Genomic DNA, 27,825 nt, shown 5'->3' with positions numbered 1-27,825 from the left:
CATATAACGACATTTAGTTTATTTAACCAGAATTAATTGCAGTTTACATTTTTATTAATGAAAATAAAAATTACAATTTAAAGTCTATCATCATAGGTATTAGATTTATATGAATTTAATATAACTATAAATATAGTATAATATTATGATACACAGACATGCACTGCAGTCAGTTGAAACAATATCAATATTAAATAAAACCATACAAAGCTGCCCGAAGAGCCAAGACTTGACTCATAATTCTAATTCATTATAAAGGGCCCACGAATTACTTGAGATTTTTGGATTTTAGGCACTTAACATCAAACTTGCAGAAACAAAATGCGAAAACACCACTATCTATTACTGAAATGAGTGAAATGTAATACCTATACATTTTAAAACAGTATCATTGAATTATTATTCAATGCCTAAATCAATGGTACTGTTTCAAATATACTAAATAAATAATAAACTTTACTAATATGCTTTATATCATCAAGCGACCCGTAGAGTAGTTGTGAAACTGAATAGATACTATCACAACGGATATTAAAAATAATGAAAATAAATGAACACTAGAACTGATTTTGGTAAACTAAAGTACTAAATGTAGGTACGACCGTTGGCCGTATAGTGTAAAAAATTAAGTATATTATAATCTACTTTAATCACATTATTCGCATTTTCAATAGCAATATAGCATTATCTATTCTATAAAAGCAAGTCCCAATATTTGTCACGTATACAAATCCACACCGTACAACGTATCGTCACCAATTTTTTTACTGTAATAGGTATACCTTTTGTTTTCATAGAGGTTTTAGTACCACTTTTGTGAGGGAACATGTCCAATATTTCGACATTTTCAGGTTTTTATAGGATTATGTTATTTGTAAACTCACTATTTTGTGTAAATGCGAAACATATCTATACGTGTTCTTATTACAGTAACAGAAAGATGTGTATCTTAATTTTATTTATATCGAAAAAGGAACAAAATAAGTTACATAAATTAGTTTTGTGTCTCCTGTAAAATTTGAATTTCGACGTATATGTATTGTATATATTATAATTAGAGCACGTATTTTTATGCACTAAAAAGTATAGAAATATACAATATTATATGCAATAAAAATCATGAAAATATACAAGAAAATGTTTATATACATATATATATATAATTCACAAATTCAACAACTTACAATAATTAATTACTTAAAATGTGTATCTATACAAAAAAATTTCGTTATAATAGGTACCTACGCGATAAATTTCGAATTTTGTAAAAATATACAGAAATATAAAAATAAATTTTTACCATCAGATTCAAATTATTATGATTCGTGAAGATAACTGAAAAAAATTTAAAAAAATGAAAAAAAAATAATAAGCAATTGCATAGAAATCCACGCTCTATTCCTCAGTCATCGCATTAGAACATACCTACATGTGAAATTTTAAATGTAAAAACTTACTCCTTCCCAAGTATTGTACAAAATGTAATTTTTTCAAAAAAAAAAAAAAAAACGGTGTTTCATGGCCTTTCACATCAAGTTCGGAGATATACCATACTATTGTAATGATATATCATAATTTGACTTTAAGGTTGTTGAATTATGATGTATATATTTTGATACATCATTATATAAATTTAAGAATATTAAATAAATATTTAATATATGATCCGGTACAGCTGCACTAACAATAACTAACGAAAGATAATTATTGTTAATTAGGTCATTTTTAGATTTAAGAAAATTAAATAGAATATTATATTATTATCTGTATATAGTTGCACAAACATTAATTAAAGATAATTATTATTGATTTTAGATTTAAGAAAATTAAATAGAATATTATTTGTACAACTGCACAAACATTTATTAACATAAGATAACTATTATTGATTAGGTTATTTTTAGAGTTAAGAAAATTAATAATCTTTGAAGCTGTATAAACACATATTATTATAAGTTATAACAATAGTACATAATATGATAACTAAATCAATATACGAATGATTAATACCGCTATCTGTAAATTCATGTACAAAGGCGGTATATTAACATCTATAAAATGGACTACGATAATCAACACAACTCTCAGTCACTCACCTAACACCTACTCAATAAATATTCAAAATTTCTGTTAATTTTTATAAATGTAATAAATATAATTTTCTGTAACTCTATTTTTCGAATTTTGATTTGTTTATTATATTCAATACACCTTTTACTCTTTTGATTATTTAATATCTACTACACCAAGTCGGACATTATATACAGCTGATGACTATGTTTGAAAGATAAATAATAAATATAGTTATTTAACTTTAATTTTGTTCATATTTAAACTTAAAATATCTTTAAAAAATAATTGATTGCGTCCTAATTATATGTATACTTTTTGGTTATAGTATACGAAGTATATACATATAAGGAATCTCGTATTAAATTTTCAAAATTTGGACAGGAGTAACTTTGGGGGAGGGGTATACCTTGACCTCCCTATCTTTTCTGTCTCTAATAAGCCTGACTTAAAGTTTATAATTGTGCCTATATGTGTAAAATGTTTATTTCAAACCATCATTAGAATGATGATTATAGCCATCAACTAAAGATTTATAAATTTATCAAGTTTTATATTTGTTTACCGGGTTTCTGACGTAGATAGACATGAGTTTTTAAGAATAAACCAAGATTTATACAACATTTTCCACATATTTGTCTATAACAATCATAATTATTTTAATACAGAATGTTTACACTTGATCTATTTTTTAAATCAATGTATTTTAAAATTAATATATTAAAAATCCCACCTGCATTTATCTCTGCAAAGTTAAACTGAAAAACTAAAAAACAAATGACAATTTCTATTTTCTTGACAGATATACTTAAACAAAAAAATTTAGACTTCACAAACCGAACTACTAGTAATAATTTGTATTATAATAACACTTTCTTTCATATAATAATAAAAAAAAAATTGAATATAACTTAGTAATTATAAAAAAAACAGTTTAATTGAAAAACAACAATATGCTATTACAAATAAATCACAATAATAACAATAAATAATAATAGGTAAAATATTTTTAAACAGGTAATGAATTTGACACTTTACTTTTTACCATAGATGAACATAAACGTCCAAAAAATGATAAACCTTTTTGACCAAATGGTATGGAGTTTAATAAAAACCAAAAAATAAGTATCAAATGAATGGTCAATGATAGTAAAGTGAATGGAGTACTCTTCATCCACAATGAAAAATACAAAGTACTCAAAAGAGTTGAAATGTAGCCAAACATGAAAGGAAGCTTCTCTTTAGACGTCATATACTTGAAGTGATTCAATGGACCCGTCAAAAATGATACACTAAAGTTAAAAAAAAAATTAAATATTTATGAATTTATTAATTTGTTTAATTTATGTTATTAGCATGTGTATATTTCACAAAAATACAATACACAAAGAACACAAGATGTCATACTAAAATTTTAAAAGTTAGTATAAAAATACAAATTGGTTAAATAAAAATAACAAAATAACTTTTTAAGAAATTCTCCTATTCTATAATCTTGAAATAATTTAGTTTTAAGTACCTATTATTTAAAAGTTGTTACATTATTTTATTTGTTTTTACTATTTTCTATTTTTCCTGACTTATCAAGCTTTTTGAACCAATCTCCACTAACCTGAACAATATTTTAATTTTGAACTCAAAGATATATCTTAGTTATATAAAGTTTGAGTTGTTAGATATCATTAGAATATTAGTCAAAAAACATAATAATTAAAAAAAAATTGATTTTTTCTTTTGGAAAATAATAAAATGGCATCATTGTAATAAAACAATTTTCTCCCTCTTTTCAATTTCATTAAATCTCAATTTCATCCCAAATAATAATTCCATGATCTCAAAATATATCTTCCTTAATTTGGTATACTATTAAACAAGTTTAGAAACCCTTATTCTAAACTAATTGTATAAATAGATTATACAAGTCACTATTTAATGAATTATAATTAACTACAAAGTAAATATTAATTGTAAATCCCTATGACAAATCAATTAATATACAGACAATAGACATTGTTATTAAGATATCTAAAACAATTAAAAAAAAAAAAAAATTGTTATTAAAAAACAATAAGCATCATAGATTACCTGGCAAAAGCAAAAATACTTCCAAAAGCATATAAAATTGCAAACTTCCTAGCTTTTAATAGAAGTACTGGCAAGTATAATGCTGATAAAGAGAACATCAAACAACTGATTGACACACAAACTACAAATCCCAATATTCTTTGGGTTTTACTCTGTAAAATCAAATTACAGTAAATGTAAATATTCACGAAGGTAATAATTAAAATTTAAATGTAATTCAATAAAATTGTATCTTACCATTTGTGGAAAATTAAAATAAGTCGTCTTTGTTGAATCCAACAGGTTTTCTGTTTGTTCTCCCGATTCGCTGTTAAGGAGTTTTTTAAACACTTTGGGAATATGTACGTGGTGCCCATTATGGGCTCTATTTTTTTGATTTTTATTAAGATACTCATCGAGTTCCAGTTTTAAATTAGACATTATGAAGTTACATTGACTAATGACATTATTTCAACTAAGGTATCGGAAAAAACCCGTATATAAACTTACTGGCGAGTAAAATGTAATCTCTTAGACTGTTCCGAGTTATGAACAAATTTAACTTTTATAGTTAATGATTAGACGTGCTCGCAATCTACATCGTTACCATAGAATAATAAGAATATGATCGAAATTATTCTGGAATGGCTGTAGTAGTAAGTATAGTTCAAGAGTCCAGACGTGGCTTGTCACTGGTATTTGGTAACTTATCTCAGTTTTTAAGTTTATTAGTTATTGTTGTATTAACATTTATGCAATTATATTAACGCTTAAAAAATAAACACATTACTCATCAATCACCGTTTAAATCCCTTTAAGATTCAGTCATTCGACGAGTACAATAATATTGTTATCAATACAGATAACACCGATTTAGATAACACATTAATCATAAACATTGATAATATAAAATATAATATTAACTATGATCATAAAATAATCTAATATGTTTATACTATCTAATAATTCTAATAATAGGTAGGTTGTTTTAACTCCACTGCTAACAATAGAGTTTACTCCATTGAGTAAATAATATTTACTCTACTGTACTCTACTCTATATATTATATAACGTACTCAACTCCGACTAATCATATTCGAACGTACCTTTCTATACTATTCTTCTGTGCTACTACCCTAGTCTAACTTATAAGGTAATAGGTAAATCGTGGCTACCTACTAATCAGTTTGTAGTAGTATTTGTGTACATGAATATATTGCAAATTTACGTTCAGAATAATCAATTAGATGTTATTAGCTTTAATACTAGAGTTAGTTAACTTATTATAAAACTTAAAAGTAATAATAATATCTAAGACAAACTTATAAACTTATACTATATAAATATATATATAAACTTATTTTACATTTTACACAGCCACAAGCCTAAAACTAGCTTTAAAATGAAAATATCAATAATTAAAGCCTATATCAGGCCCATGGACATTAGAGTACTCTAGTATTCATAAACACGCCCTATAAAATATTCATATCTTCAAGTTCTATGATAGGTAAATCGATGCATCTCGAAACAGTTCCCGTAGAAAAAGTAAAAATTAAATTAAAGCTCGAAGTAATGTTAACACAACTAAATAGAAAAAAAACAGGAGCTCATTAGAAACATCAATGGCGAGTTAATATCGAATGAAATAACACGTTTGTACTTATTAATTCAGCGGTTTTCAACCTTGGTGAGCCAAATCTAAGATACGCTTTTTCATCGCACTCCAACATTTTTAAGAAATAAAAAGTTAATGAAATTGAAAAATAAATAATAGATCAGATTTATTTTAAAAAATGTTTTCTATTATTAGTTAGTATAAATACATAAGTATGACCATAATACAGGGTGTCCCACGGAGATCTGACAAATGAAATAACAATACAATGATACCCATAGGCGCCCGCGTATGTTACTTAACAAGATTATTGATATTTAAAAAAATTGTAAAAAATCAGCCACTTGACTTAAATAAATGTTTTTACCATATAAATTTTTCTGAAAATCAGATTTACAAATTGGCTATTTTGAATATTCTGGAAAAATTTTTTATCAATTTTTAAATTTTTTATTTTCAGTATTAAAAAATAAAAAATAAAAAATGTATACTAAAAATGTAGTGCAATTGTCTATGAATTATACTTAAAAGAAATTTTCTAAAAATATTAATCAGAATAAAAGTTATTTCATTTGTCAGATCTCCGTGGGACACCCTGTATATTAATGTGAATAAATTAAATGAAGAAAAAAATTAATAAATTAAATAAATCAAAAACAATGAAAACTAATATATTATTTTCAAAACACAAATAAATTGGCGGGCCCTAGTTTAGAGACCCCTGAATTACACAAAAAAAATTTTTGCCTAAGTACCTATGATTTTTTACACTAAAATTTAATTCACAATAATAAATGTTTTTTTAATATAATTTTTAAAATTTACTTGTTGTGCACCAAATACCAACACATTTTAACCATACATCCTCTTTTGAGGCAGTCATAAGCAGTGGCGTTAGCAATAAAAATACTTATATATTTTCATTATAATAAAATAGATATTAACATATCTTACAAAATAAGAGAAATTTTGGAAGGTGGTGGTTGGGGGGAACGGGTTAATCCCCCTCACCACTAATTATACCATTGGTCATAAGTTTGTATGAAATAGGTAGGAATTTGTGTTGTAAAAAACCAGAGCCAAATATACTACGTAATAGCTAATAACTGGTTCAGATTCTGCTGGACGACAATTTGTAATGTTGTAAATGAAGACGGATACAATTCATGCAAGTATGATGTGCGACATCCTCTTAACGAGCCAATACCGAAGGTACTATCAGAATTTATTGCTTGAACTTGTTTAATACTTGTCAAACTTTAGTTTAGGTCACCCGTTATTTTAACTCAAATTTACAGTCTACTCATTCAACTCTTCCCCCAGACCTCAAAACAAATCAGCCCATGTATTTAATATAACATAATATTATCTATCTATTATCTATCCCTGTTGACAATAATCATAAATCCACAGAATAAATGAATTTATATAATATTAAATTAAATTTATTCTATAATTATTTTTTAATACTCAGTACATAGGTCGACTTCTGTGAACAACTGTAGGCTTAAAACTTATCTCTCGCCAATATACAACTGTAGCAAAACATTAATATATAATCATATAAATAACAATAATAGTTATATTCATTGGTTTTTGATTTTATTTTAAACTGAGTTTAAAAATATGGATTAAATAATATGTTGACAAATAACCCACAAAAATTAAGGAACTAAACTCATGCGAATACATACTATTATAATGTGGGTAGGTACCCAAAAAGTTTACTCCACTGATTGAAAAAAGGTTTGGCACCACTGATTGTAGTTAAAATATAATATATGACTAAAGAACACAATAATGTACTCAATTGAGAAATATTTACTGAATAGGGAAACATTAACTGTTTGATGATGCAAAATTAAAATTTAAGCATTTTCAATATAAATTATTAGTAAATGTAATGAATAGATTAACTTAAGATTTATTGTTCAAGATTTTTTAAAACTAACAAGGTAAATAAAAAAACAATGGATTTAGACAAAAGTTATACTATTGTTTAAAGCTTTATTACAATATTTTATAATATAATTTTATCATTTGAAAAATAAAATAATCATGAGATCAACTATTTTATACAATGAATACAGGTCGGCTTTTGACAGCTGAAAATACGATTTAAATATTACAATAATTCGCTACTTAACACCAGGTTAGGTTTTTAATATTTTTCTAAGCTTATAAAGGAAAAATACATAATAAAGAATAATGTTCTTTTCCATAACTAAAAAAAAAATTGAAACTGTAACTTAAATCTAAATAAATGTTTTTAAAATACAATACATTTATAATCAAACTAAAAATTAAAAACTATTACTTATTTAATGAAGTCAAAGAATTTTTTATTAACATATAAATAAAATATATTTGAATATGTAAAACTATTGAACACATTTAAAATACAACATTCATGTTGTTCACAAAAAAAAAAATGCATAGCTAAAATCAGTACTAGGTGACATGGACGAGAAATCTCGTCTTAGTTTATGGCAGTGATACGTTGTTTTACTCAAATGTAGCTAAAAAATTAAATTACTATCAAATTGAACTAAACACATTTTTGACTAAATTTGAAAAAAAAAATACTAATTAACACAATAATAGTTTTAAATTAATTCAAAAAACGAAATTAATGTCCAAAATTAAACAAGGAACCCAAAAATTGACCAGATGAAAATAGTATAATTAATATATTGAAAAAAAATCATAAATATATTTATAAATAAGGAGGAAATGGACCATACATTTTACTTAATATATATTATTTTTGAATTTTTAATTGAATTATTTAAATTTAGAGAAGAAGAATCAAGATAAAATACAATTTTACATAGAAATATTATTTTAAATATTTTAACCTAATACTCAAATAGGTTTATAAACCTATTATAAATATAGTCATCAAATAAAATTTCCTTAAAAACAGTAGCTTATCAAAAACTATTTTTTAAAAAATACAATGGTATACATATAATGTTTTTTGGACCTCATAATATGTATGTGACTTCAGCTTTAAAATATAAGGCTCATTGTTTTGTACTACTGTATAAGTAATAACTAATGATGATGAAGATAATAAATCAAAATTAATTATCTTTATGACTGTATAGTGTTAAAAATAAAAAATAAAACATACAATTTTGTACTTTGAAAAAGTAATTTCAGAATAAAGGCATAGAAAAAAAATAATCAGATAAAAATAAAACAATAATTTGATTTTTCAGTATAAAAATATTTTGTTATAGAATATTTCGGTAAAAAAAAATGTTGAGATCTGAAAAATTCTAGAAAGGTGTGTATCTATTACAACCGAATTTAAATTTACAAAATATATACAATATTTTTCTACTTGTTTCTTAAAGTTATTATGCATTTACTAAAAATGGCATTAACAGTCCTTTAAATTTTGTACAATTTACGTGAACACATGTGTGCAATGAGCTGCCATAAACTTAAATTCAAAATTTACCACAATAGACAATTGCATGTAAAAATCATTCATGAAACCAATATGATACTCAAGAACCGTTTACTATAAAAATGTTATGTTAAGCAATTTTTTGGAGTGTTAAAGCTTTAAAAATCTACAATTTTAAAAATATATGTAGATTTAAATTATGTATAAAAATGTAAAAAAAAGTGAAAACATTTATCAGATAAAGGAAATGTATACACATTAGATTCATAAACCAATTGTATAATTGGTCTTTTATGTATTTTATGTATCATATGATACATATATTTGTTGCATACATATAAATCACAAGTCAGATAATTTACATTTTATTAATTACATACATGTAAGCTGCTGTGATGTTTAAACTTGTTATCTTAATATGACTTATAATAAACGGTTCAAAAAATATATTTAATGACAATATATTTCTCAGTTGAGAATCATTGGTGTTCATCAATAAAATTATAATAATAATCCAAAACTTTGTTTTTGTTTTATTACAATAATTTCAATGTAACCATTTTCAAAATTAATGTTTTGTAGAAAATATTTTTTTAAGAAATTATGTAAAATACTTATACATTCAAATACTTGAACTACTTGTATACATAAATATACACACACTTATATAACATATATACATACATATATGTAATATGTATATATTACATATTAATGAAGAAAAACATTTTTTTTTTATCGCAGTAACTTACGTTGATTGCGCTACAGTATTATTACTAGGTGGCAGTACAGGTGTAGTATGACAATGTAATACAAAACTGTTGTAAATTTCTATTAGTTCAGACATTTTATACTCTTCTAGACAGACAAATCCTTCTAAATTTGGAGATTGTTTCTTCGCACAAATAACACAATAAACACAATGTTTTTTCTCTTGTTCGCGAATTAAAAGAATGTTGAATACTTCCACCTATAAACAAATAAAAGTATTATTTAAAATTATTAAAAACATAGACATTTTTAATAAGCATAATTTAACAGTTTCATTTATCATTAAATGCACATACAAAATATATATAGCAGTTAACATAAATAGGGCAAATAAAAGTAACTTACATCACAGTCATGACAATAATGTGAAGCTTCATTTTTGCCTCTTCCATGAAAACGAGTTTGAATTTTTTTAACTTTTATAAATTCCAAGGTTATACCACATTGACGTAAAGAACACATTAAGCACATTCTATATAAACAAAAACATTTGTTATCTTTTAATAACATGTTATTAGTAAAATCATGATATAACAACTTACTTAACAAGATCATATAGTCTTGGGTCTGATACTTTTATATTCCTTGCCAAATTCCAACTTAAATGAATCATTGGTACAATGCTTTTATAACTTTGCAGTTTATTCCACTCATAGCGTTCTATAGCAAGATGATATTGTCTAGCTGTTAGAGGACCTACATTCCATGCAATATTATTACACCAACCAACAGCCTGGACCCAATGAACACAACCTAATAATATATATATATATATTAGAAATGTAACTAAACGCAATAATTCATTTAATCAATATTACCTGAATTTACCCAAACCATGTCACCAGGTCTTTGTAAAAATCTATACAAAGGGACGTTTGCTGCAAGTAAATCTTCAACCAGTGGCCACCAAGATCCATGTAAGTAATTTAAGCCATACCTTTAGTAAAATAATAATAATTTATATTTATTAAGTTATTTAATAAAAATGTTGATTTTATTAAGTAATACATTATAAGTTAATTATTATTTATTATTAGTTAAACTTACTTTTCACAAAGATTATTAATGACACCCCAGTAAGCATCAGGCGCAGCAAACCATTCACAATCACCAGGACCAATATTAATATTAATCGAGCAAAAATTGTTATTCTCTTGGTGACCAGGTGTTCGGCTACCAGGAACCTTTTTAAAAATGAAAAAATATAATTAATTTAAAATATTTTTAACTTTTTAAGCACAATTATAATTAATTCTTACTTTCATGTACAACTGAACAGTATTCATGCCTAATATTGAATGTCCAACATGTGAAAGCATATTTGCAGCAGAGACAACTCGTGCAAATGCTGGTAGCTTAGTAAGTTCTTGAAGTTGTGGACGCCATTTTTTCTCATCAGACAAATCCACATTGGTTCCAAACTTGAGCATTTTACTACCAGCAGGAGGTTTCACACCAGGTAAATTCTTTAAAGTTAAAAATTATTGTTAAATAGATGCTACCTATAAATTTTACTATAATAAGCAACTTACAATATTCTTTTTTCGTTTTTTTTCCATCGTTATTGAGTCTTTAGAATCAGAGTCAGATAAATTTGAATTAGGAACTGAATGAACACTTGGTATACCATCTTTTTCATCCTAAATGTATGTTAAATATAAATTAAGATAATTACAAATAATAACTAACAGTTCACATAATTTTATCAAAAAAAGATTTATTTCTTTTTATCATTGCAATATGACTCATTACATTAAATTCAAATTTTTTAGTGTAAATATTAAGACCATAGATTTATTAAAACATTAAAAGACCATTTTGCAGTAATACAAAATTATCTGAGCTTAAACAATTTAAAATTATCAATTTATTTGAATGTTTACGTGGGTTCATTCAATTTAAATTGTAAAAAAATATTTACATGTATTATAATTTATAAAAGATGAAATACCTAGAAAATGTTTTATTTTAAACTATAAAACATATATTATCATTCCATAAAGTAAAAAATAATAAAAAAAAAAAAACAGTGGCTTTGAGTTGTTTCAAAAAAATGTTAATCCCTCATGATATAATGAATAAATACTAATGTATACTAATCACACAAGTTGAAGTAAATAAATAATATTTTTTTTTAAAAAATTAATAGATAACCATTAAAAAATACTAACTCTTATTGATTCATGAAAACTGGAAGCTTGGTATTGAGCATACTTAGCAATGGTTGTATGTGATCGGTGACTAATACAAGCCCACCCTCTTCGATTTTGTTTAACATCCCAGTTATCATCACTGCTTTGCATAACTTGTGTTCGAACTTCAACTGAATGATCTGGATTAGTTTCTACTAATGTCCGAGTTGAAAATAATCCCAGATCTAAAAACAATAAATAAATGCATTTAAATAATAATACTTACATTTATACACTAGGCTAATGTCAATATTTATTTACCTAATTTTAGGGCACCAGCTAAGCATCGAACAACAGCAATAGGATTTTTTAAACAAAATTCTTGCAATCTTGGACTAAATGCATCTTTTTTATTTTCAAGCATAACTGATGGAGTAGATGGTAGTAATTGTTCACGTGTTAATTGTTGAGGAGGAGGTTCTGGAGGTGTGGGTGGTGGCCCATTTGGACTCAATACATTTCTATTCCACATACCAGGTCCTGTTTCTTTCCTAAATATTTAAGTATAAATTAACAAATAAACATACTCCAAGTTAAGATAGAATTTATATTGTAATTATTAATGTATTTAATTTTAATTTTAAGTCATTTATCTGATTATAGTATATTAATTTATCCATAAAAAAATAAAATAAATACATTAAAACAAATTTTAATAGGACTTAATATCAGTTTACAACTAGCCAATTATGTATCCTTAGTTTATTTCTAGCATGACATACATTAAGTCTAATTGAAAAAAAAGTATGTTTACTATGAAATACAAAATCAAGGATTTTTAATAAAACCATAAAACTCGAGACTAGTGTTATACAGATATTATAGGACCAAATAATAACATTGAAGTGTAAATAGGTTGTTAAGCTTTTGGTATGTAGTGTTGATAAATGAAAAACGAATATTTCACCAGACTGGTTACAAACAGAAACTCAGTTTTTTAACAACCTTTAATACAATTACAAAATTGAAAACTATAATACAATTTATATAGTAACTAACTAAGATAAAAAATATTATATAGTCAGGTGTTTAAAAACAAAGAAGTGCAGGTGATAAGTGAACACAAAGAACATAAAATCACCTGTTAGCCAAATTTAAAATGGATGTATTTTCTCTTTAAGTTAGGTTAAATAAGGTTTCTTCTTAGATTTATCTCACATATATTAAAGAAATTACATAATTATAATACAATTTAACTTTCATTCTTCCCTTTTGTCATTATTAAATTAATTATTTTTAATTAGATTTCAATATTTTTTAAATTTAATTATTAAAAGTTAAGTTAGGTTAGTAGTATGGACTTCATACCATTATAAAGAAATTAAAAAATAATTGATATCCCAACATACAAATTACATATAATTAAATGTAAAGAATAAGCTATACCCACATGCATTATTACCATCTAATAAACATATTATAGCATAGGAAATTGTATGTTCTGAAAAATCCTTTTAACTCCCTAATATTACAGCGAATTTCATTATTATCATATATTTATCTAATGAGATAGTAGGTTTGTTTTATATTTTAATTTTAAAGCGAATTATGAACATTGAAAATGTAGAAATCACAATAATTAAAAAAGATAGTTATTGCTACTTCCTTTCTGTATCAAAATAATAATTGAACATAATAAATTCATTGTATAGATTAAATTATAAAATTCCTTTAATATTATGCTATTATAACTTAACAACCTATCTATTAATTATTTATGATTTTATACAACAAAAGTAAAATCATTTTATGCTGAATTTTAAAATAAATTTGGTTTTAAATAATTACTTACTGCGCAATTTCTAAAACCTCCTCAGCAGTTAAGTCCAAAGAATAATCAGTGTCTGATGAACTTGAATCTTGATACCTAACTACCTTTTCAGTTGTAGGCTGTTGTGTGGTTTTAACTTCTAAAATATTCAAATAAAATTTGATTTTAAATTGAATTTATTTTATTCGAGTATAGACAAAATATAACTATTTAATTTTAAATTGTTGTACCTTGGGGTGATGTAGTGGTGTTAGTTTCATTTTTAATACTTAATTCTTCTGATGAACCAAATTGTTTGAGCAAATCTTCAGCTAATGAAGTAGTTAATTCCTTATGGGATAGGAGAGCTTGCAATTCTCTATCCAATTCTTGATTTTCACTTGAACCATCAATTAAATCATTGGATTTTGAATCTCCACGGCTTTGGTCAGAGAACTGTTTTATCACAGTAGGAGGGTTTTGATATTGTCCTTGTTGACTAGGGCTACTTTGTTGTTTTAATCGCAATTGCTGCTGATGCTGTTGCATCATACGATAGTTATTTTGCAGCTGTTGTAGCAAAGCCTAGATAAATTTAAATGCAATAAGTAAGATATACATTAGTGTAAAATCAACAAAATATATCTAAATAATATTGGTTATATACTTGTTGTTGATGTGATAAATTATGAGAATTTTGTTGAAGGACATTCATTGTCTGAATTTGCTGACTATTTAAATAAAATGCAGGTTGAGGAGGATTACTGTTACTACCAGTTTGAGGCTCAACCTAAAAGTTTAATTTTTTTTTATTTAATTTGAAATAAGAAATAATTTATTAAGAAACAAACATTTACTTTGATTCGTTTGATGTTATTTTCCAACGGGTTATCTGGTTTAGTTGAATTATAAGGAGGAGGTTGACCATGGGGTGTAGCAACCATTTCCTGAGATTTTTGATATGGAGTTTGTGCAGTCTTTTGTTGTTGTTGTTGTTGTTGCTGCTGCTGCTGTTGTTGTTGTTGTCTTGAAGACATTTCTGCTGAAATTGGTAAATTCCAAGCTTCTTCGATTGAAGGTAATTGTCGTCGCCTAAAACATGCATAAAAAATATTAATACAAATAAACAAAGTTCATCAGAATACAAGCATAAAACTTAAACTTACTTGCTAGTAATACTAGGCATTGGTGCATTGCATAAATGAGTTTGTAAAAATTTAATACGTTGACCAAGATTAGGATTCATGTTCGATATTGCAGATGCTGGAACATTTAAGGTCGTTTTTATCAAAGTTTCACTTACTACTGCATTACCTTTTGTTGCATTAACATAACAAGCAAGAGCGTCTTTTGGTTGGTTACAACTTTCATATAATATACCTGAAACAAAAATGGAAATTAAAATACTTTAATCGCAGTGTGATCATGTGAAATGGACATACCAAGATTGGTCCAAGCTGCACTATGGCCTTTATCTAATTGCACTGCACATATATATGCTTGCAATGCATCCATAGGCTGGTTCTGTTGTTGGTAGAGTACTCTATAATATTAAATAATAAAAAGTAAATTACTATCAATGAAAAGTTAAATAATAACTTGATTATAATACAATGTGTAGATATGTTTTTAACAAGTTTATTCAAGAAAATATTATATTTAAAAAAAATATTGATTAGGTACAGTTAAGTAAATCATACATTACAAACCCTATTTTATTAATGTAATGATTGTTAATATTTTAATATGTAATTAGGTAAACCAATTTGTTTTAAAGGTCTTAATTTTTCAAAAATATAATTTAATAAATAATAAAAGAAATATAATACGTTATACATAGAATAAAAGTTAATTTACCCAATGGAACACCACGTGTCTGCATTTCCTTCAGATTTTTCAACAGAATTGCGATATGCTATAAATGCATCATGAACTTTTCCAACACTTGCATAACAACGTCCTAATAAATAAAGAGACTGTCCTGATTTGTTATCAGCTTCAATAGATTTTTGTAAATATTGAATAGCAACTGTTTCACGGTGATTTTTATCCCCTAGACATTCACAACTGTGGTACATCCATCCTATGGAGATATTTTTATAAAAACATTAAATTTATTCAATACCCAATAAAACAATTTTTAGTATCTAATATGTAATATACTAACCTAACTGTCTACAAATATCGGCACGTAGGTGAACAGTAATTTTTGAATCATTTAAGAGTTGTTCATAATGATCTTTGGCTAACTTGTATTTCCCTTGTACTTCATACAAGTGTGCTATATGGAAGCTTACTAAAAATAAAAATAAATAAATAAAGGTAAAAAACAACTTTGAAAATAATGAAAATCTTACTTTCAAGTTTTGAAAAGGTGCTTAAGCTAACATCTGAATAAGCATGTTTTAAATGTTTTAATGCTGTTTCCCACTCATTAAACACTTTGTACATCAAACCCAATCTAAGATGTACTTCATTGGCTCGTTGGTAATTTGGATCAATATACAATAATTTTTGAAAAAACTGAATAGACCTGAAAATCAATTAATTAACTTTATTCAACAATATAATACACTAGATTTATTTAAAAAATTGAAATTTTAATACAAATTCATTATTTCATCATACCAGGAGCTTAAATAACTTTAAAATAGCCAATAGGATATACAGTAATTATAGTGATATTTGATGATTTTGACAAAATGCCAGATTGGCAGGATGTACAACAACTAAATGCAATGTTGGATTATTATTATTATCATCATTATTTTTTTGTTTCAAATTATCTTAACAGTTATTAAACGAAAGCATAAATAATTTTTATCTAGATAATTAAAATTTGACAAAAGAATGTCTCATATAATTTATATCTAAACTTACATTAAATGATTCAATTAACAACAATTATGCTTATTATACCTACAAAGATTATTGATTTATTGATATATTCAAAATATTATAATAACTAAAAAATTGAGATTTAATTTAAAAGTAATCCTAAATATTTTTGACAAATAATTTAGTTTTAATATTTTAGTAAATAATTTTACTTTATACAAAGTGGTTATTAGACATAAAATAATTTCCCCGTCTGATTGCTAAAAATATAATTTTGACTATAATAGCATTTTTCTAAGATAGGATTAATATAGAATTTGTCAAGTATCTAGGTAAGTAAAGTATACAGTTTTATAGTAGAATTTAACAATTGAAAGCTATTTGTTTTCTACCGTCATCTGTCTATAAAATTTAAAACATTTGAATAAAAAAATGTGTACAATTACTGATATTTATTTTTACTTAATCATTCCATAAATAATTTAATACAACAAATATTATGTAATAATATAAATTCATCAATATCTATCTATACTTATTGCTTTATTTTTTAAATTTGCAATATTTATGTTACGATGGGTAAATAAAATATTTTTAAAAATTACAATAGGTAGATACTGGTCTAAATAGATAAAAGATATTATTAATTTTACAATCATACTGTCTAAAAATGAATACAAACGTTGCCTCAATCATTAAGATAAAGTGTTGATAACACAAATACTTTCAGTAAAGAAATATAACTATTATTTAAAATGTGTTCTATAATAACCACGATAATAACTATTAATTGGTACCTATTGGTACCTAGTCAATGTTGTTGTGACTAACTATTTAGAAAGAATAAAATTTTTTATTGTTTTAACTAAATAGATAGATAAATAGATATAAGACTAACTATGCAATAGTTACAACTTTGATTCTAATACATAATAAATAATAGGTATTCAAAACTTGTCCTCAAAATATAAATTCATATCTTCTAAACTCATAAAACATTTCAGTTGAACAAGATAAAATATATTTAAATTATTTTTAAGACATCGTAAATACAATTATTATACTAATACATAGCTTAGGTAAACAATTTAATGTTAGATAACATTTTTTTTTTAACAATCCAGACGTCAGTGATTAAAAAGTTATTTTAAAAATTACCCATAAGATATTTAAATGGAGAATAATTATGAAATGTAAATCTTTACAATGAACACTGTTGATTGTGCTGTGACCAAAACAGCAAAAACGGTAAATGTCACTACTGCAATAAAGTATAATGAACAGTGCGACACAAAATACCTAATCATTATCGACAACTAAACTCCAAAAAATTCTATGACATACCCATTATTATTACATCATACAACAGACGCGATAAGTATTTATATCAAACTGACGACAGACGACGACGACAAAGATACGCTTGAACGAAAGAAACCAACAGTGGATGAAGACCACTACTTCGAAGTGGACCCTTGTGTAGAACGTAGATATAGGTGTAATAAATTACACTAATTATGCACGATTGCAAAAACGGACGGCGGAGCGGAGCCACGTTTAATAACAAAATATTAATAATAATACAGCACAACGAATAAACCAACTAAAACTACATAATTACACGACGACGACGACCGCCGGCGACGACGGTGGCAGCAGGACGGCAAAAGGCCAATGCGCCCAGTGCCTACGTGAGACACGGCAGTTCAGCGGCGCGTTGGCGTTTTGTTTACGAGCCGCGAGCGACACGGCCGATACTGAGCGCGGTGCGGGGCTATGATAGCGTAATGTTTATTATCTTGAGGAAAATAATGCGTGAAAAAAAAACAAAAAAAAAATAACAAAATAACCACTTAGCGGCGGTACGATCGTAGATCGGTCATCGGTGTAACCGCGCCGACGGATTATTGAGCGCGGGGTGCGTCTTCGTCGTCGTCGTCGGAGACAAGACAGGAAGTGTTTACAATACCATAACTATACAGTAGTAATTATAATACTATTGTACTACAACATATACATGTGTCAAAGTTTACCTGAGATAACAGGAGACGGTGCGTGCGTGTGCGCGAGGAGCGCGGCGCGTGTGAGTGATGTTTGAGCGCGCGCGTGTGGATGTGTGTACGACACTACGACGTGTGTGGACGGGTTACGGCGTACGAACAACACTACGAACGTCGAACACTGTAGCTGGAACGGCAGCGGCGGCGGCTTACGAACTAATGAACACTGAACGCTACGTGCGAAATTATCAATCGGTATAAGTAAACAACGACCGAAGGCATTTGAATCGGACAACAAACGGCGATGACTAAAACTAACGAGCAATTAAACTAAACTACAGTCGACCCGCACGGCCGCACAGTGAAAATAAAACGGAGGTGGCAAAAAGATGTGATTTTTTCAAAAAACCAAATAATATACAATATTATTGTTGTAAAATGTACAGTTGCAGGTCGTGCGGTGTAGAGGACATTGTCGTCGACGGTCGTTGTGTGAAAAAAAAAGAGGGTCTTTCGGATGAATGTGCGTGCGTCGGGCGTCTCCCCCCCGAATAGAAGCAGCGGTGGTGGTGGGAGGGAACGTGGAGCGAGCGAGAAGGGATGCGCGGCGGGAGGAGACGGGCGTGCGAGAGAGACGGATTAAAAAAAAAAACAACGAGTGGGAGAAGGGCTGCCCCGCCGCCGAGGCGAATTGCGGGCGGCCACGGTTGTGAGGAAACGACGGCAGCGGGTCGGGGGGTGGGGCGGAAACCATAATGACGAAGAGGTTATAGGAGAAGAAGGATGCCGAAGAGGCGGCGGCGGCGGCGGCAGCGCATCCCTACTACGGCCTACGGGTGTACGTTTGAAGGCGACTATGAACACGTACACCGCTGCGCGTACATGAAAACGCTCTAAACGTTGACCTGTGGGACGCTAACCTCGGTCCTCGGCGCGTGAGACACTTCAGTGGTTGCCAAACTCACGTCCGTCCGGTCCGTCGCTGAGCGGTATTGTTATTATCGCGCACGCGCAAGTAGTGTACAATTGCATTCGGTTCAGTGTCGGCCAGTCGAACAGTTTCCAAACTGGCAAGCTACCGCTGACCGGCAGACTTATAAGTAATATTATAATATATTAGACTCGTCTACGCAGACTGGTGAGTAGTGAGTACGCAGCTGGCGGCCCGCGACCACAGCTCAGAGTGGAGCGACGGCTGTGTAGTTTCCGACAGATCTTTTACAGCGATCATATACTCGTTTTTTAAAAAATCATCAAGATTATAATTATCTTTATTATTATAGTTTTTATTACACTCTACTTATTTCTTATTAGTTATTAATTATTATTATCGTTATGACGTATTGACGTTTCAGATATATCCAAGTAAACTGACGGACGAACTGGTTAATTTTACTCAACCAATATATAATAAATTATATTTAATAATTATAATAATACAATATCATCGTTACAACGTAGTCAACATACATAGTAATACTTGCCTAAGGTGTATTTACTAGTATTTTGTAAATAATAGTAATAGGTATTTTATAGTATAGATGGTTATGTAAAATGTATGACCTAACTTAGTTATAAATGTAAAAATTAGTTACCTATTGGTGTTATTATTTAGTATTTTTAAAATTCTAAAAAAAAATCTATATTTAAGTTTTTATGAAACCATTTTGGATCTAAATTCTAAATTGTGTTTTTAATTATTTTTTGAAATAAGATTATTTATTATTACTCTTAAATTTAAAAACACTCCTCTTCCCACTCAATATATTGTCAATATATCCAACAGACATAAATCATCAATATTTTCATACAGACATTAAAATAAATTTTCATTTTGGTATATAACAGAGATTATAATCAATAATATATGTCTTGAAATGTAAGAAGTATGATTTTTTATAATTTTACTATTAATGATGTTAAATAAAATTTTTTTTTTAACTAAAAAATAGGATTTAATATCAAATATTATAAATCTAAAAAGTTATTTTTTACACATATAAATAATTAATGATTTAAATCCTCTATTGAAAACAAATGATTAAATAACAATATGTGTAAATTACCATAATAAATCTTACCATTGATATGAGTTAAAATGAAAATATACAAGACCAAGACCATACAAAAAATTAGCATCTTTCCAATGATTAGTTTCGGCATCATTGTAATATTTGTGGTATGCAGACATTGCTAAAACAAAATAATATCATAAATGTATATATTTTTAAGTAATATAAATATATCACATAAATTAAAAAATTGGACTTGTGTCCATTAATAAATAAATATTACTATTATTTAAAACAAGTATTGTAAACAGGAAAACTAAAATGATTTTAGTAAATACTAAATAATATAACAAACTATTCAGCTCATTAAATAACAATGATAAAACTAATAATTAATATTATTTATTATTTAACTATATAATATTAAATCAGTGATACAAGTATTACACCACGTAATGCAGGTCTCTCCAAACTTTTTAATTCAAGGCCCACAAAAAATATCAAATGCTTTTAGCGAGTCAAAAGTAAATTAACATAGGGATTAATATAAAATATAATTTTACATTTTAGGTATTTACCATTTTATGAGGGTCGCGAACCATAGTTTAAAGACCCCTGATGTAATACAATGTTTTTATTTAATTCATTATTTATTGAAATATTTAATATAGCTAAAAAGGAAGAATTACTTATAGTAATAATTTAGTTTGAATAACATCTATTTAGGTTTTTACCTTGGGAAAAGTTTTACAATCTTTAATAGTGAATCTTAATAATAAAGAACTATACGTTTTTGATTGAATGTAACTCATAATAATAATAATATAAATAGAATATAATAGTATTATAAATATACTAAAAGAGCCTATTCTTAAATAATAATTGAATAATTTATACATTATGAAATACCTTTAGAATAGTTTTCCAACAATAAATGGAAATGTCCTAGTTTACAATAAGTTTTGGAATCAATGCTGATTGCTTTTGAGGATTCATCTTCTGTTTTTTCTTTCTGCATTTGCATTAACATCCTTTCAAGGTACTTTATTGCCTAGAGATAACCAATACATAATTTAAAATAAATTCAAACAATTATATTTCATAAAATACTTTCTTTTTTTTTTTTTAACTTTTTAGATATATACTATTAGTTTCAACAGTTTAATAATAAGCAAGATCAAAATATGAGTAATATATATATATATTATTAACAAAAAAGGACAAGAAGAAATTAAATTAAAAAGCCTGTATGGTTAAAAAAAAGATAATATGTTATCAATGATGTTTTTTGCTGGCAAGAGAGGATATATTTGGTATTGAAAGGAATGCTGAAAGCGTTGAAAAGGGATAATAGGTGGTTACATTGGAGTGATAAGCTGGGGCAGTTGAAGATGAAGGGGGGTTATGTCACAAACCAATTCATTATAGATCATTATAGAGTGTACAGAGGGGAAAATCCATATTATCCATATTTATAAATTTGTTTTATTGCCTAGTTCAAGATAACAATTGCAATCAAAATGCGTCAGAATTAAGATATATTATATTTTTAAAAATTTGTAGAAATTACATTTATTAGAGTATAAAAAATGGGTCATTGAACAGAAAAATTTCTGTTGAGAACTAAATGCTGTAGACGAATCACTATAGTCTCTAGGTGTAAACTTATTTAACACTCAGCAAATGCTTCAAGTGCTACCACATACTTGGCTATGCTAGTTAACCGTTTTGCTTTGGCCTATGATTACTTTTAAATAACATGAAGCAAAATTTATAAAGCTATAAAAATTATAATTTTAAAACTTTAAATAAACAGATAAATTATAAATAATTACATATAATTATTTTTAGAAAGTATGATAAATGTTTAAATACAGCCAATTATTTCTAATAGATATAAGAAGATGAAATATCAAAAAAAAAAATCTGTCACAATCATGATGATTGTTTAATTGTTTAATTTTTAAGATAATATTCATTATAATAGGTACAAATCATGTGTTATTAATGTAAAAAATATACATACTTTTAGAACTAATGTTTTTTTCTTTTCTTCTTTTGGATCATTTAACTTCAAAAATCCATACATTCGACTAGAATAAAATATACATATTATACAGCAAACATAAAAATATATGTATATTGTAAGTTTAATATTTTTTTCAAAATTTAATGACTTAAATGTAAGAACAATATATAAATGTACAATGTCACTATTTAATTCTATAAGAAAAATAATAATAATTGACTGTAGAATAAAAATAGTTACACAAATCAAAATAATACTCATAAACACTATATATTAATATTACTATTATTAAAGTCAAAATAAGAGTAAATCCTATAGTAAATCTTTGAATAGTTAATCTCATTTTTGCAAAATTAAATTAATTTTTTTCTTGATTTTTTTAAACTTAATTTAAAGTCATCACTGAATAATATTTTATTTAAAAGATATAATCTTAAAAACATTAATATTTCTTGGAAATATAAATATTTACCTTCTAAAGAATCATTTTGTATATTAAAACTAACAAATAGTCAATAAAAATCTTATCTTCACATGTTATAAAGTAGATCTAAAGTCAGTAAACTTTTAGTTAAAAACATAATTGTAAATAAATGTAAATAAAATATGTCATAAACCGGATCATTAACATATTTCTTAAATGAAAAATATCAGGTTAAATAATTAGATAAAACACAAAGTTGAACACTGTTCATTTACATATTATATTACATAGCTAATTATATAAATCGGTACTTTTGAAAAGTAATATCTACAAATGTATACTTAAAAAAGTTCTTTTGATTATAAGAAAAATCTACCAAGAACTATAAGGTAATTTTTAAATTGGAACATAAAAAAAGTTTTAGTAATTATTAGTTATTCTGCTAGGCAATATTTTCTCAAGATATATTTTAAGATGAAGTGATTTATCATTATTTTAACAACACATTTCATGAATATATAAAAATATTTAAGATAATAGGAGATTTATTATTTTTAAATTACTCGTCAGTTAAAAAATAATTATCATAAACAAATTGTGTACATAAAATATATAATATATATTATTTACATACAGGCAAATACATTAGCCCATTTTGATGAAGCAAATTCCAGTTCCGGTAGAACCTCAATTCACTGCCAGTCTCAGACCCTAACCTAACCAGAGCCTTGACGGATAATTGAAAAGACAGTTAAATAAGAAATGAACATATTTTTAAACATACAACATACTTATTATTTTTTAAATTACTCGTCAGTTAAAAAATAATTATCATAAACAAATTGTGTACATAAAATATATAATATATATTATTTACATACAGGCAAATACATTAGCCCATTTTGATGAAGCAAATTCCAGTTCCGGTAGAACCTCAATTCACTGCCAGTCTCAGACCCTAACCTAACCAGAGCCTTGACGGATAATTGAAAAGACAGTTAAATAAGAAATGAACATATTTTTAAACATACAACATACTTATTATTTTTTTAAATTTATATTGAATTTATTTTCTACCTATATATTCATATAATATGACAATTATTTATTACCTATGTATTTACATTTTTTTTTTTTTTTTTTTTTTTAATCGGTTTTGTCGTTAGACTGTAATTACATTTAGGATAAACCAACTTACACATAAGGCGACAAAATCGAGAATTAACTATCTTCTAGATCAGGCATGTCAAACACATCACTCTCAGCTCATTTTTTTATAGCAAGAAAAACTGAAAGTTCATTTATTTTTAAATCAGGGTATAAAAAAACAACAGATAATGTTTACTAAAATACCACAGTAAAGGTTAATAACTAAAGGTTAATTACATGTTGACAGAGTTATGTAATTGCCAAACATTTTAAACTGTTCACTGGAAGTGATTTTATAAAAATGTGTTTGATTTAAACTGTTAAAATTATTTATCCCGAAAATCTAATATTTTCAAAACATTTTATGAACATGAAATACAGTTGCTGAAAGAACAACTCGAGGAATAACTGAACTAGCATGCAATTTGAGAAATCAAATTAAAAATTAAAATACCTAGTTTTGAGTATTTTTCACTTGTGGAAAATACAATTCATCACTTGTGATGAAAATACCAATATTAGTGGCACAGCTCAGAGTTATTGAAAATTAAACCTATCTTTAATATTGTTACAAGAGAAGATGTATTCGTTTCTATTTTTGAACTCTTGATAAAATATAATTTACCTTTGATTAAGTTACCGTCTGTGGCTACAGATGAAGCTTTTTTTATAACGGGAAAAATAAAGGTTTTGTCAGTTTGGCCTTGGTTTTGTAAAGATTGTAAAAAAAATAACAAATGAAAATTTTAAACATAAATATCATAAGACACATTGTATTAAACATCAAGAGGGTGTTATGTACAAAAGTTTTAATTTTATAAGATTCTGTAGTTTGAACCAAAGACAATTTTTGATTTTTTTAAACGATTTAGAAAGTGAGTATTCAGGAAGTAATATTAAATGAAAACAAGAATGAAAAGGAAGTTTATTACAGGAAGTAATAAGTATATTTCTTCCAAATTGAAAAGCTGATGGGAGAAAAGAATTGTCAAATATTGTCCAAAAAGAATTATTAATGATTTTTTTTTTTGTAATTTAATTAATAGGTACCTATCTTATAATTAATTAGGTAATTTTGTTTATCAAAATATTAGTTGGTGTTAATTTTTATTACCTAAACATTTTAATTTGGTTGTACCTATCTGCTGTGTTTATAAACATAAAGAATAAAATTGAAAAATTAGTACAAAATATATTTATTTTGTTTGTTAAATTTATAAGTAGGTACGACCTGCATAATAAACTATTTAATATATTTGGCCCACTTGATACTTTGAATTTCACCCCAAATTTTACATACCCGTTCTAGATTCAATATAAAAGGTTTTATGGTAATGGTATAAAGTAGAACCTCTTTAATCCGTCACCTTCGAAACTGAGGTGTGTAGTCAGAACACGAAAAAGGTTAGATTATCAGAATATACAGAAGCATTTGAAGAAAAAATATTATCAAATTTATTTATTAAATTATTTTAAATTACATACGTAGGTATATATTAAATGTATATATTTAATACAAATTTACAAATTTAAATATATATTTTTACTACATTATAAGTGTAACACAAAAAATTTGAATGGAAGTATTATATATATACATAAATGTTTGATCCAAATTCACATATTTTTAAACTGTTCAATAATAATACTATCGATAATACTATGGTTGGATCAACCGGAGTGGCGTACTAGCCGAGGGTAAACTAGAGGGGTTCTACTATAGTTACACAATTTTAAATATAATCATTAATCAGACACTACACTTCATGTTACATCACATATTGTTCTTGCACAGTAATTTAGTGATCCAGTGCAACTATCATAAGCGTAACCAGACTTTTTTCAATGACACTTTTGTGTATTTAATCTATGATTTCAGGGTATGCAGTGGCATTCCCAACGACCCCCTTGGCTACCCCTATGCCCTATGGCAACTATAACACATTAGTCAATTTTAGCTCACAACTGAAACCAATGCAGACAACAAATGGTAGTTATAGGTAGTAAGTAAAATAAACATAATATGGAAAGTATAAAATCTAAGCTTCTTATGCTCACCGTACATTTTTATATTTATTTTTTGACACTACTCAAGAGAATAAATTCAATGTTTCATATTAAAAATATTAATGTTTAAAAAAAAAAAACATGTTATACCTATGCTTAAACATTTTAATATGTTAACATCTAAGGATAAAATCAAGTGTCACCCTAACTGTTATTTCTCTGATTACTTCTTTTGGATAGAAGGTAGTATTGGTAAACATTGGAGAGCATTGAAAAACACTTACGTCACCAATTTATTATTATTGTATTTTTAAAAAATTATTCCTAGTTTATAAAAGTAGATATTACTTTATAATAAATGTTATAACAGTATAATATTTTTTTTAATCAAAAGTACCAACTAGAATAATCTGCAGCCACATTTATTATATCTGTTAAGGTATCTGTTTTTGTACATCACATACTTTTTGTTAATCTGTTTATACCTATTTTCATCTTGAAAAATGAATGATATATCAATAAATATAAATACATAAATGGATAAATAGGTATAAGTGATATACCTAAGTGTAATAATAATTTAATTATTCTAAAAATCAAATTGTATGATTAAATAAGTATGTTATTGTTATTCTTTATACATTTTATTTACAACAACAACAGTCAACAAGTAGGTATATCAAGTATGCTCTCAAGAGTTTCATTTTACAAATATAAATTTTATTACACAGAATTTTAAACATGTTGGAAATATAAGAATATGATAAATATATATATTTTTTTTAAGTACAAAGTAAACAAACTGTTGTTAATCGTGTAATATTAATTTATAAAAATTATTCATAGTCTCCATTACTATTTTAAAATCATTAAATTAAATAATTAAATGGATAACTTACAAAAAATGTACCTAGTAATATTTTTTTGATTATTGTACATGAGTTAAAATAATGTATATAATCTGAAGTTTTACCTGTCTAAATCTGACAACATTTGCAACTCTTGATTAGTTAAATTAATTTCCCCGTATTCTTCCATAGTAACAACAAACAATATAAAATAAATATATCTATGCAATTGACCGAACAAGTATAAGTATAATAACAATTCAATAATTTAAGTACAAATTATATTATGAATTATAAATAAAATTTTATTTTAAAAACAGACGAATAATAAATAACACAATAGAAATAAAAATTGCACAAAACTATATTAACAAATGAGAATGGTAATTCATATTGAATTAAAAGACAATATTATACATTTAATGGGTCACGGACCCATTAAAAAATATAGATATATCGTTAATTACAGAACGAGATACCTCGGCACACACGACGAATTCGAAAATAAAAAAAAGTAGAACATGATTTAATGATTCTACTACATATTATTACAATACATTATATTATACCTATTAATATAATATAATATATATTTTAAATAATAATATATAATAATATAATCACACAGAAAACTC

At 26.2% G+C, this 27,825-nt stretch overlaps 2 protein-coding genes across 3 annotated transcripts; both read right to left on the bottom strand.

Moving 5' to 3' along the window:
- Positions 1–2,981: 2,981 nt before the first annotated feature.
- LOC114120480 (uncharacterized) lies at positions 2,982–4,978 on the bottom strand. Its single transcript, XM_027982397.2, has 3 exons — positions 4,393–4,978; positions 4,156–4,307; positions 2,982–3,362 (listed from the first exon to the last, which is right to left on the bottom strand). The coding sequence occupies exons 1-3, from the start codon at positions 4,573–4,575 to the stop codon at positions 3,080–3,082; spliced, it is 618 nt and encodes a 205-aa protein (XP_027838198.1). The 5' UTR covers positions 4,576–4,978; the 3' UTR covers positions 2,982–3,079.
- Positions 4,979–7,727: 2,749 nt separating this feature from the next.
- LOC114120407 (lysine-specific demethylase 6A) lies at positions 7,728–27,703 on the bottom strand. Of its 2 annotated transcripts, XM_027982290.2 has the most exons (22): positions 27,316–27,703; positions 22,760–22,826; positions 21,643–21,784; positions 20,803–20,914; positions 16,241–16,416; positions 16,051–16,179; positions 15,741–15,966; positions 15,326–15,426; positions 15,050–15,263; positions 14,741–14,975; positions 14,551–14,673; positions 14,135–14,468; positions 13,926–14,043; positions 12,395–12,624; positions 12,113–12,318; positions 11,474–11,581; positions 11,201–11,407; positions 10,989–11,125; positions 10,760–10,878; positions 10,484–10,694; positions 10,287–10,413; positions 7,728–10,140 (listed from the first exon to the last, which is right to left on the bottom strand). In XM_027982290.2, exons 1-22 carry the CDS (start codon positions 27,378–27,380, stop codon positions 9,919–9,921), a joined length of 3,609 nt encoding a protein of 1,202 aa, XP_027838091.2. In that variant the 5' UTR covers positions 27,381–27,703; the 3' UTR covers positions 7,728–9,918. The 2 variants fall into 2 exon arrangements, with proteins under 2 accessions (XP_027838091.2, XP_027838093.2); XM_027982292.2 differs by lacking the exons at positions 20,803–20,914; positions 21,643–21,784; positions 22,760–22,826; positions 27,316–27,703 and adding an exon at positions 18,066–18,674.
- Between the last annotated feature and the right edge of the window lie 122 nt (positions 27,704–27,825).

Source organism: Aphis gossypii, chromosome 2 (genome assembly GCF_020184175.1).
Source record: "Aphis gossypii isolate Hap1 chromosome 2, ASM2018417v2, whole genome shotgun sequence".
Classification (NCBI taxonomy): domain Eukaryota; kingdom Metazoa; phylum Arthropoda; class Insecta; order Hemiptera; family Aphididae; genus Aphis; species Aphis gossypii.
This window is presented reverse-complemented; position numbering and strand designations above follow the sequence as displayed.